Consider the following 13149-nt stretch of genomic DNA (forward strand, 5'->3'; position numbering starts at 1 on the left):
AGCTTAAAAAAAATTAATATTATTTAACTAAATCATTATTAATGATATGAATAAAAGTCTGACTTACATCAGAATAAGATGCATGAATATGTGCATCAGTTTCCATATCACCGTGAAGTATCTAAACTACATCAGCAAGAGATATAAAAGTCCCAAGAGGTTTGATCCTTAGACCACAATCTCAGTTTAAATATGCATATTATTCCACCTAATTTAACAATTCGACATTTTTTATTTATAATTGTTAGCAATTCTCATAATCAATAATGATAACACGTCTCAATCTAAAAATGTCGTATCCTTGATCTAGTTTGTTAATAATATGTAGGGAATTTATAGCATATTTTATTTATTTTGTAATTTTATAACACTCCTCTGTTTTTTAATTTTTAAATATATTACTTGAGTTTGTACATTTGCCGTTGCACAACTTTGACCATTGATATCTTTAATTAAATATTTGTAAAAACTTACAAAAATTTTATTATAAAAGTAGACATTGAGTCGAATCAAAGAATATATTACCTAATAACATCTAATGTACTTCGTATGCAAATACTATTAATCTAAAAATTTACATTTAACATTAAGATGAATAAAAAAGCATAATTATGAACACAAAACCAAATTACTATCAACATACTTTCAAAATCATTAATTAATATAAGTATATAACAACATACTTTCAACATAATTACTTGAGTTCGTCACTACTACATTTTTTATCTAATGCAATGGTGAAGACAGAGCTAATACACCGGCTCTTTTATTACCGTTTTATTAGACAAGGCTAATACAACAGCATAATGTTAATTATATCAAAAACTGGGCTAATACAACGGTTTTAAAAAATCGTTGCATTAGGCCAGCTAATCCAACGGCTCATTTTGGCTAATCCAACGGCAGTATTTCCTAATCCAACGGCACATTCTAATCCTACGCCCCACCTAGGATAATCCAACGGCAAAATGGCTAATACAACGACACTGTTTTTATATAAGCGCCAAAACGAAATTTCCAGTTTATGGGTGAGATTATTACACTGCTAGATTTTATCTCTTTCTTTCTGTTTCCAAGCGTCGTTTTATCTCTTTCTTCTCTCTTCTCTCTCCTCAAACAAACCCTAATCAACGACCTCCTGCTCCTTCCTTATCTTCTTTCTCTTCTTCCTCTTTCATGTTGTCGGTGCGTCGGTCGGTCCTAGTAACGGCGGCAGTGGCGCAAGGAGTTGGTACAAACCCACCTCTCGTCGTTTCCCCCTCCCGAAACGATTTTTCCTGAAGGTTAGTGCTTTTTTCTTCTTTTCTCTTTAAATAATTTCATTATTTCGTGGTTTTTGAGTTTTTGTTTTTGAGAAATCTTAACTATTTTTGATGTTTGAATCAAATTTCCCTCTGAATTTTTTACCCTAAATTGATAATTGAATAAAACATTCCTTAAAATATGTTCTTTTTCGAGCATAATTTGATAATTGAATAAAATATCCCTAAAAATATGTGTTTTTTGTGTTTTAAGTTTTAAGTTTTGAAGATTTCTCTGTTTTTTGGTTAAACAGTAATGAAACTTATCTGCTGGTGATGTTGTGTTATTAAATTGTCGAATTTTTAGCTTTTCGTGTTCCGTTGAGATTTTGGGGTTTGTATTTTAGTTTATGGGTGAGATTATTACACTACTAGATTTTTGTGTTCGGTTTAGTAAACTTTAATTTGGTGATGAATAATTTAGTAATCAATCTGCTTTTTTACTCTATGTTATGCTTGAAATTGTTAGGACTTCTGTCTGTTTTTGTTTGAATTTATAAGTTGATCATTAGATAGATGATATATTGATAGTTTTTTAAATTAAATGCAGGATTTCTACGTGGATTTATTCCAGGCAATAAACAAGTACGGGGAGATTGAGAGTCTCAACATTTGTGACAATTTGGCTGACCACATGGTATTGTTTCCGATTACCTTACCCTGATTGTTTAAATTATCATATACGAGTGCAACTGTACAAATTTTGACAATGGTTTCCATTCCCTATTTCCTCTTCTGGTGCAGGTGGGCAATGTTTATGTGCAATTTCGAGAGGAAGAACATGCTGCTAAAGCTGTTAGGAACTTGAGTGGAAGGTTTTATGCTGGTATATTATCTTATACTTTTGATAGAATTCCTTGCACCATGTTTTATGCTGCTAAATAATTTTGAGCTTGGTTCTGTAAACTTCAACTTGCATGGTTTAGGGATTTTTGTAATATGTAGTACCAAAATATCATGGCAAACGGTGTTAGAGTATGTTTTATTGATGCTGTAATTGTGTATTATTGTGCTGAAATTTAGTAAGAAGAGTTGTAGTCTATATATTTAAAAGGGCTTGATAGTGGATACCACAATTGCAATATAGGTTATTGATTTTGAGATTAAGAGGTTGGAAGTTTTTTAGGTGACATGCTTGATTTCTATTAGTAGTTTTGATAATACTGTGAGCATGTTTCCGGCCTGCCCTTACTATTGGTTTGTTGTGAGATGATTGTGGTTCTTGAACTTAGGAGAACTTTTGAGAATCTACTTTTGAGATGCATTATTTACCTACAAGGGTAGAACAAGAATTGATTTTTAAAGGCTTTGGTTTAAGAGGTTATGTCTTTGCAACTTGATTTCTCTTGATTATATGATTAAATTTGGAATACCGTTTTACTGAACCCATATATATATATATTTGGTACTCTGTCAAGACTAGAGGTGAGGGAATGGAGGGAGTTCAAATTTTCCTAAATATTGAACGGAATTGGCTTTTTAAAAGGGAAAGGGAATTTTCCCACTATTAAGTTTATAAAATCCCGAATATGAGTTTGCTAACTTTGCTTCAAATATGACTATTTCATAATTTTAATACCCATAAAATGCTTATACCCTTTTCTCTCCCTGTAATAAAAGAAAAGTTTTTTTCAAGGAAGAAAGAATTTTGTAGCTTGTATTGACCTTGGCTTACCAGCATTCTTGATCTTATGGGGAAAACTGAAGCAGCATATTAAAATAGTTAATTTGTATTGTCACTCCCATGTGGTGTAGTACTGCTACTCCTGGTGCTTGTTATTTTATTTCTGTAATTGGCTTGTCTATACAGATGCAAGTTTGGAATTCTCATGCTATTTCTTTTTGTTATGCAGCAACGAGGCAGGCTTCTCAAACAAGGAAATTTTACTCACTCGTATCCCTTCTATTGGAGATCTGAAAGACCCCTTATTTATAGAGTTATTCCCAGCTGGTATGTACATTGGGATTTCTGTGCCACTGCTTTTGAATTTATGTAGAGAATTGACTGTCTAATTTTTATTTGTGAAAATTGTAGAAAATTAATTACTATCCTGACATTTTGCTACAATTTTACATTCGGTATTAAGGATTATCTTGGGCAATCAAGATATTTTTAATGAAGTATTTAGCTATCATTATGTGTCATATAGCTGAATATGTTTTTTTTTTTTATGCAAGGGCATGTTAAGACATTTTTCCTACTAACTGATCTTTTGCTAATTTTATCTGTAGGTTTATTAGAGTGGAAAGTATCAAAGACCAATTGCTTGAGAACATTAAAAAGACCTATTGGGTTCCTGATTTTGTCAAGGTTCTATTTCATTTATATCATCATATGTTCTAATTTTGTCTTCATGTTTCTTTTTGCCGTGTTTTAAAATTCAAGTTTTTATTTTCATAAATTTTAGGAAAAACGTTTCCACAATTGGCTTGAAAATGCTAGAGATTGGGCCGTGAGTAGAAGCAGATTTTGGGAAACACCGCTTCCTATCTGGATGAGTGAGGATGGAAAAGAAATGAGAGTCATTTCTTCCATTGAAGAACTTGAAAGAGAATCAGGGGAAAAGGTTTGTTATATCCTTTACTACTTAAGGCTAAGCTGATACTTTGCATTTTTATTGATAATTTTTATATCCAACGTATACTTAATAAGTTTTCTTAGCTATCATGCAGTTTCATGTTTTTATAGTCATAATCTAATATAAAATGGCCGCTCTTCCATTCAAAAGGAATAAGATTGTGGTTTGTCGTAGGGGAGCCTTGGTGCAAGGAAAAATACTATTGCATATCCAATTATCTGAGTCGATGCTGTTGCAGCACAGTTTCTGATGGTGCAGCTCAATTTATGTTTTTGTTTCATTTTTCTTTTAACTTCTTGTTTACTCATTCTATTTTGGATTTTTCACTCTCCTAGTTTGGGTGTTGATTGACTTTGGTTCTGCTTATTTTGAACTTTGTGTGTTAATTTTGGTTTTTTTTTTTTAATTCCAAATGTCTGTAAACATTTCCTTGAAATGTGATGTACAAATTTAGTTTTTTTGTTCTCAAAGAAAGCACTGCTAACATGAACTAGGTGGTTACGCTCTATATCTCAACGGTGTTGCATGTCTATTATTTGTATCCAGCTATGCTTCTTAATGACAACATGATATTTACAGTGCCTTATTTGTATCGTTATATTCAAGTATTCATTTCTTTTATTTTTACATGCATGTAGGTGCATGGCGAGCTAGATGGAGATGAATGAAGTATATATTGTCATTCAACAAATGGAGTGTACACGTCGGTGACTAATTTTATTTAGTTCGAGTTTGTGAAGATTAGGATTTGTATTTTGGAAGATTTTTAATTAGTAAACTTTTATTATTTATTATTAGTTAGTATCGGTAGTGTAATATATATGGAAACAATATTTTGTAATGTATCGTACATATTATATATACTTCGTTTATTGTTATAAATATATTAATATATTTTATATTTATTGTTACCTTTTAAATTTAAACTAACTAACAAAATATATATGTATTCCCTCAAAAAAATATAACATGTAGTATATTTCATGTACAACCGTTGTATTAGGAGAAAATATACCGTTGTATTAGGTGACATATACCGTTGTAGTAGGTGGAAAATACCGTTGCATTAGCCTTGCCATTGGATTAGGTCTATAGATCATGATTTTGTTGTATATTCATCTAATACAATGGCAGCCAAAATGCCGTTGGAGTAGGTATCAAGCTAATACAACGGCATGTACCTAATCAATGCCAGCAGATGTAACGGTATACAGGTGTTGGATTAGGTCTAATACAATGGTTTTTAACACCTAATACAACGAAATTTGTCGTTGGATTAGATAAAAAATGTAGTAGTGCGTACATTTAACGAGACACAACTTTAACCATCAATATACTTAATTAAATATTAGTAAAATTTACAAAAAATTTATTATACAAGTAGACATTTAAATGAATTAATTAAATAATATATTATATGATAACATCTAATGTACTCTGTATGTAAATACCATTAATCTAAAAAATTCACATTTAACATTGAGATGAATAAAAAAAAGGATAATTATGAACACAAAACCAAATTACTATCAACATACTTTCAACGTTATTAATTAAAATAAGTATATAACAACATACTTTCAACATTATTTTTCAATTAATTTTACAACATACTTTCAATATCAATAATATTTTTTTTTAAAAAAAACCACAGTTGATATGGCGGTATCGTGTGGGTGGTGATTCAAAAAATAAATTAATATCAATACTAATAACATGTGATTTGTGGCTCATCGGTGCTAGGAACGTGTGATGTCGTTAAATGGACGGTGGTGATGGTGGAGGAGGAAGTTGAAATAATAATAAGTAAAAACAAATAAATTATTGAGTTAGAGAAAATATAGTAGACTTAACTTGGATCACCGGCGATCGGATATCGTTTCCGACAAAAATGGTGGTTGTTGTCTCCAAGGTGATGACGATTATTAGGATTCTAGGATTTAAAAGTAGAGAAAGTGAAGGGTAATTATTTTTGTTTAGAACGATGGTATACTTTGGGGGATAGTGAATTACTACGTAACTAATTGATTTCAAATATTAACTAACTAAACATATTGAGTCTCGTGGGTCATATGAATCCACATAGAAATTTTAGCCGTCATCCCCTCCAAGACAACGACCACCATTGTTTCCGAAAACGATATTCGACAGCCGGCAATAATAAAATCCCTTCTATATTGCTACCGTGCCCCCTTGATTAGATTTAACACTGCACTGTGGTCGCCTCATTGTTTTGCTACAATTATGTGGAGTATCATCTTCCACATCTTCTAGCAAGACATTTTGAGGCACTTAAAGAGATCAACTTGAGCAATTTTTGATCTGATCTCCAACCCATCATCCACAAAGCAAACAAAGGTCGACGTGAAATAAAATTTATAAAACATAATGAAAGGGAGATTTAGGAGTAGGAGGACTTCGACAATAGATTAGCGTGTAGCTATCGGCGTGAGGATGTTGAAGACAACTACCTGGGTGATGAGTGCTGATTAGGGGATTTTTATCCACCAATCAGCATCCGACACGTGGGCCAACCAGGTTTCGCCACGTGTCCTTCATGTAGGCCAAAAGGAGCCTGCCACGTGTCATCAAGAGATTCGTCCTCCTTGGACCAATTGCAATGTGACACGTGTCCACCCATGCTAAATGGGAAAACCGGCCAACAAGGCCCAATCATTGTGGGAGGCCCAGTCAGCCTTAGGTTTAACCTAAACCTAGTACTGGCACGCATCCCAAGGCATATAAATATGCCCATTAATCCTCATTAAGGGGGAGGACGCACATTTAACACTCTCACCTAGAGAGACCCAATTACTTTTATTTCCGCATTAATTACTCCTTAATCAAGTACTAACTTGACCGTCGGAGGCGGATCTCCAATCGTCCGCAACATCCGTTTGTTTTGCAGGTACAGGCGTCTGGTTCCAGTCTCAGAATTGTAACTCTCCCGTAGGACATCAGAAAACCCCGAAACATGGTGCGACGGCCTGCTACAGGTGACACGTGACAAGTCACGTGCCACCTGTGAGGGGCAAATGATTAGGGGATTTTTATCCACCAATCAGCATCCGACACGTGGGCCAGCCAGGTTTCGCCACGTGTCCTTCATGTAGGCCAATAGGAGCCTGCCACGTGTCATCAAGATATTCGTCCTCCTTGGACCAATTGCAATGTGACACGTGTCCACCCATGCGAAATGGGAAAACCGGCCAACAAGGCCCAATCATTGTGGGAGGCCCAGTCAGCCTTAGGTTTAACCTAAACCTAGTACTGGCACACATCCCAAGGCATATAATAATGCCCATTAATCCTCATTAAGGGGGAGGACGCACATTTAACACTCTCACCTAGAGAGACCCAATTACTTTTATTTCCGCATAAATTACTCCTTAATCAAGTACTAACTTGACCGTCGGAGGCGGATCTCCAATCGTCCGGAGCATCCGTTTGTTTTGCAGGTACAGGCGTCCGGTTCCAGTCTCAGAATTGTAACTCTCCCGCAGGACATTAGAAAACCCCGAAACAAGTGCCATTTATGGCACTCATTTGATGAGTTTTTAGGTTGTTATTACCTTCTTTTTATAGCTTTTGTTCTTAAAAAATTCTTAGTTTTATTCATTTTCTCTTTAGTTTCCTTATTCTTTCTTATTTTGTGTTTTTGTCCACTTTTGTGGATTTTCTAGTGTTTTTCCCTTTTATTTGTTCATTTCCTTTAATTGTAGGTTTAAGGCAAAGCTCCAGACTCATCACGATGATCCTCCGGGTCGGAAGAGGCCTTTTGGTGCAAAGCTTTAGCTTATGAAAGCTAATGGAACAAGTGATGGCTAACTCCAAGACTACGTGGTTGCGCTCGCATGCTATGCTCACATGAAAATATGGTGTTGAACCCACCGTAAACTCTATTTTGAATTTGCCATACCTAGTGTTGATCATAAAGAGGGCACAATCCACATGAAGCTTGCACCGAAGGAAAGTCCCCTGCTCCAGCAGTGCGGGCGCGCTGGAAAACTCTGCCGCGACACGACAGCCACCACCACGCCATGACAGCCACTGTCGCGACATGACAACAACCGCCGTGAAACGGCAGCAACGCTGTGCCACGACAATCCTCTAGTTGCACGGGCGCGCTCCTCTGGGACCTGTTTCTGACCCTTGTTTTCGCGGGCACGCTTGGCTTTGTCTATTCCGGGATTTTTTCCTGATTCCTTTATTCTATAAATAGCCCTTCTTCTTATTTCTTCACTAAGTAATTCATTAAGCAATTAATTGGCTTAGTTGAAAGTTTCTCTCTTTAGTTTTAGGGTTAGTTTAGGAGTAGATTTAGAGAGAGAAAGTGAGATATTTCAATGGTGATTTGAGAGATTGATGATGCAAGGATGACAGTTGTATTGAAGATCTTCTCAATCATCAATGAACATTTCTAACTCTATCTCATTTTATTGCTTTGTTTAATTTCATGTTTGTTTAATTGGGTTTTGATGATTGAATCTTAATTAGTGTAGTTGTTCTTCATATTTGTTTATTCTTGATTTCATTACTTTCTTATTGATTTGATGATAATTCTTGAGTAGCTATTTTGCTAGGGTTTGGGTGAAACTTGTATGAGTGATTGTTTGTGATGGATTTGGGAATTATGTTGATTGATTGTTGTGATGAAAGTGATTAATTTAAGTTTGCATGTGCTTAGTTTGATTAGGCCTTGAGAACGATGTTAGATTGCATTGTGATTCCTAATGACATGATCACTTGATTTAGGATTTGCAATTGTTGATTGGTTTGAATTGTGATTCTCCTAGTTTGTTATTCATAGAGGAAACCTAGCTTAACGATTAGGAGATAGATCTTTGATCCTAATTGATAGCTCTTATCATTAGTCTTCACAACCATTGATTGACATGACCTTCACAAGTTGTTGCAATTGTCAAGATTACTTGTTGATCCCCATTCCCTAGTGTTTGTTTCTTTTTTTTGGTAGTTGATTAGTATTAGTTACTCTATTCTTGACCCTTGACTTCGATCTAGCTTAGGCGCATATTGGAAAAACTTAAGCATAACCGTTCCTAGTGGTTCGATCCTTTACTTACCTCTATACTTGTATATAGGTTTGCTAAGAGGGAGGATTAGTCAACAACCTAGTTCACCAGACATCCCTACGTCACCCTTGAAAGGAATGATGTCCTTAAAACAAGTGTATTATTCCAATAGAGGTTTCGGAATTAATTATAAAAGCTAATTATTCATTGAGGTCAAGTGATCGGAATGCCTAGCTGGAGGCCACTTCCGATCAGTAAAATTAACGTATATTTAATATTACAACTTAATCTTGACTGAACCCTTCGGGTCATACCTAATCGTGTAACCGAACCTATGCGACGTATTAATGCGAAGGATTAAACAAGTCAATAGAGATTTTACGAACTAAGACGTCGGATTCCGAGCTTAGAGTGTCGAAAGTCAAGTCGAATTTAAGAATCGACGAGACGGAAGAATCATCCAAACAACAAGTCAAATAATAGTCGTAGCCTTGCGTTAGCCTAGCCAAGCAAGGGCTAGACCATGTATGGCAGCTAGCCGTAAGCGCTAGCAAGGCTGCAAGCCCAGCAGCCCTATGCGGGTGCTAGCTGGGGCTTGGTGGCCGAGCTCGAGTGCTAGCGAGACCAGCCGCAAGCTAGCACGCTAGGCCTAGCTAGCTGCTGCTAGTGCTTCCATCCACGCAAGCAAGGCCAGCAGCAAGCATTGCTCGTTGGGCCTTGCGCAAGGTAGCAGCAGTAGCACGCAAGCTACTAGGCTAGCGATAGCAGCGTCCAACAGTCCTCAGTGATACGAGGGCATGCTGGTGCAGGGCTGCTAGCGCATGGGCTAGCTAGCACGCCCAACCAAGGGGTCAGGCCGCCAGCGAGGCAGCCTTGGTGACCAAGGTAGGCCACGCCAGCTGGTGCCTTGTGGTTGGAGCCGGTTTTTTTAGGTTTGGCTTGGGGAGGAAGGGAGGTGTGGTCCTCACCTAACCCCTTGCACTCCTTTTGCCACTTATTGTTTGGTGATTGTTTTGGCCTTTTAATTTAATCTAGAATTAAATTAAATCTTAATTTTTCCTTTTTACCAACTATCCCACACTGAAAGATAATGGGAATTTTTGGGAACATTTCCCTATATATACCAATCATTGGGTATTGGGAAATTCACTTGAGTTGGTGAACTCTAAGGAATCTCCAAAAGAGAGAAAACCTTTGTTCGTAAACTCTAAGTTATTTTGGTGAACTACGGGGTCGGTGCTGGTTGCGGTTTGGTAGCGAGGGTCTGAGCCCTCGGAGGTTCTCGCACTCGCGGAACTTGAAACTTTCAAGTCTAAGCTCATCGGTTGAGCGAAGCACGCTTCTAGGGTTAGTATTCTTTCTCTCTCTTCTGTTTGTGTTTTTGTTATTTGTTTATTTGCATGCTTTTGTTTATGTTGTAATTATTATGCATGCAATCCGGTTATCAGGTTTTGCTTTCGCGCGGTGTCGGAAACAACAACAGGCAAATCCTTGAGAGCAAGCTCAAGGAAGGAGAGCTAGTCAGCCCATATGTACTTAAAATGATCGGATTATTTGAGTGGGTATTCAACCGGGATGGCAATTGATATTATCCTCCACTCGCTGCACAAAGGATATGATTAGTTCAAGATGAACTATAATATGCACAGCATGGAGAAAACCCTCATTGAGCTTCATGGAGTGTTAAAGCCCGAGTAAATGCTCAAGGATGAGGGGAAGCATGATATGCTGATGGTTAAGAAGGGCAAGCCATTCAAGTGCTCGGGCAAGAAGAAAGGCTTTAAAGGGAAAGGTAAGAAGACCTTTTTGCCAAAGTCAAAAGCTACCATGAGCAACAAGGAAAAGAAGGTAGCCTCTTCTCAATCCGATTTCAAATGTTTCTATTGCAAGAAGAAGGGACATTGAAAACGGGATTGTCTCAAGTTCAAGGAAGATAAGAAGAACGAAACCGTTGCTTCTGGATCAGGTATTTTGTTATATACCTTAACTTTACTAACAAAGCATCATGGGTATTAGATACCGGATGTGGCTCACACCTTTGTTCCAATGCTCAGGGACTAAGGAAAAGTAGGAGGCTAGTGAAGGGTTAAGTGAATCTCCGGGTCGGTAATGGAGCAAGGATTGTGGTCGTATTCGTTGGGACACTAAGTTTGTCTTTGCCCTCTTGGCTTCTTTTAGAACTTGAATAATGTTATCATGTTCCAAACATTACCAAAAACATAATTTCAATTTCAGCGTTGGACGTCAAAGGTATTTAATTTTGGATAAAAGACAATAGTCGTTCATTTTATCATGATAAAGTTTTATATGGTACGACACATTTAAAAAAAGGTCTTTATGTGATTTCACTAGACAAACAGGTTTATACTGTTAATGATACCACTAAAAGGGCTTAGACTGTGGTGTCGAATCAAGCTTACTTGTGGCTTTGTTGTCTTAGCCACATTAACATCAAACGCATAAGAAATTTCTTCATGAAGGGATTCTTGATTCATTCGACGTAGAGTCGTTTGAAAATTGTGAAGGATGCTTACTAGGCAAGATGATAAAGAGGCCATTCTCCAAGTTGGGAGAAAGGGCTAGTGACTTGTTAGGCCTCATACACGAGGATGTATTTGGACCAATGAGGACAACCGCAAGAAATGGTTATCGCTATTTTATCACATTCACGAACGTCTTTAGTAGATATGGATGTGTCTACCTTATGTCGCACAAATCTGAATCTTTTGAGAAATTCAAAGAATTTCAGAGTGAGGTGGAAAATTAGTTTAGCAAGAAAATCAAAGCACTTTGATCAGATCGAGGTGGCAAGTATTTGAGGTACGGATTCGACGATCATTTGAAAGAACATGGTATTCTCTTAGAATTGACCCCTCCCTGAGCTCCACAATGGAATGGAGTGTTAGAGAGGAGAAATCGAATTCTGTTAGACATGGTTAGATCAATGATGGGTCTTAGCGATCTTCCTATATCTTTTTGGGGACACGCACTTCTAACTGCGACACTTACACTGAATCGCGCTCCGTCAAAAGCTTTTGCAAAGACTACATATGAATTATGGATGAAGAAACCTCCACTGTTGTCTTTTCTTAAGATTTGGGGTTGTGAAGCACATGTCAAAAGACTTATGTCTGACAAGCTTGCACCAAAATCTGACAAATGTTTCTTTGTGGGATATCCAAAAGAAATAAAGGGGTACTAATTCTACAACCAATCTGAGAACAAAGTATTTGTTGCTCGGCATGGTGTCTTTTTGGAAAAGGAGCAACTTTCCAAAATGACAAGTGGGAGGAAAATTGAACTTGATGAAGTTCGAGAAGATGAGCAACAAAGTTAAACTGACAACACTGACAATCAAAGTGCTTTAGAAGTAGTTGTTGACAATGGTTAGAGTCAAACCGACAACGTTCAAAGTCAAAATGATAATGCAAATGCTCAATCTAGTAATCTGCGTAGGTCGCAAAGGCAAAGATCACAACCAGAAAAATACCTTGGTGTTATCTTAACCGAGAATCAAGACATCCTAGTTATGGATGAAGATGAGCCAGCGATATAAAAACAAGCTATGACGAGCCCTGACTCTGCAAAATGGCAAGAAGCCATGAAATTTGAGATGGACTCCATGTTTGAAAATCAAGTAGGGGACTTGGTTGATTTATACGAAGGTTACACACCTATCGGTTGCAAATGGATTTTAAAGTTGAAAACCGACAAAGATGGAAATGTATATGTATACAAAGCTAGATTGGTAGAAAATGGTTACAGGTAAATTCACGGCGTTGATTATGATGAAACCTTTTCGCCAGTCGCCATGCTTAAGTATGTCCGGATTATCCTAGCAATTGCCGCATATTACGATAATGAAATATGGTGAATGGACGTCAAAACTGCCTTCCTCAATGGGATTTTGGAAGAAACTGTGTACATGACACAGCCGGAAGGTTTTGTTGATCCAAATAATGCTGGGAAGGTATGCAAACTTAAGAAGTCCATTTATGGACTAAAGCAGGCAAGCAGAAGTTAGAATCTGCGATTCAATGAAGCCATTAGTGAGTTTGGTTTTATCAAGAATCAAGATGAGTCTTGTGTTTACAAGAAGGTCAGTGGGAGTGACATCGCGTTCCTTGTCTTAAATGTCGATTACATATTTCTCATTAGAAACATCATTCCAATGTTGGAGTCTGTAAAGGCTTGGCTTGGAAAGTGTTTTTCAATGAAGAACTTGGGGGAGGCACA

At 36.9% G+C, this 13149-nt stretch overlaps 2 protein-coding genes across 2 annotated transcripts; both read left to right on the forward strand.

Annotated features, from left to right (window-relative positions):
• Positions 1 to 1578: 1578 nt before the first annotated feature.
• On the forward strand, positions 1579 to 2228 carry LOC110692434 (splicing factor U2af small subunit B-like). Its single transcript, XM_021869427.1, has 2 exons — positions 1579 to 1938; positions 2046 to 2228. The coding sequence occupies exons 1-2, from the start codon at positions 1846 to 1848 to the stop codon at positions 2184 to 2186; spliced, it is 234 nt and encodes a 77-aa protein (XP_021725119.1). The 5' UTR covers positions 1579 to 1845; the 3' UTR covers positions 2187 to 2228.
• An 817-nt stretch (positions 2229 to 3045) lies between these two features.
• On the forward strand, positions 3046 to 4756 carry LOC110692407 (isoleucine--tRNA ligase, cytoplasmic-like). The gene is made up of 5 exons (XM_021869405.1): positions 3046 to 3090; positions 3155 to 3252; positions 3534 to 3612; positions 3710 to 3868; positions 4519 to 4756. Exons 1-5 carry the CDS (start codon positions 3046 to 3048, stop codon positions 4546 to 4548), a joined length of 411 nt encoding a protein of 136 aa, XP_021725097.1. The 3' UTR covers positions 4549 to 4756.
• The last annotated feature ends 8393 nt before the right edge of the window (positions 4757 to 13149 follow it).

Source organism: Chenopodium quinoa, unplaced genomic scaffold (assembly GCF_001683475.1).
Source record: "Chenopodium quinoa cultivar QQ74 unplaced genomic scaffold, ASM168347v1, whole genome shotgun sequence".
Lineage (NCBI taxonomy): Eukaryota > Viridiplantae > Streptophyta > Magnoliopsida > Caryophyllales > Amaranthaceae > Chenopodium > Chenopodium quinoa.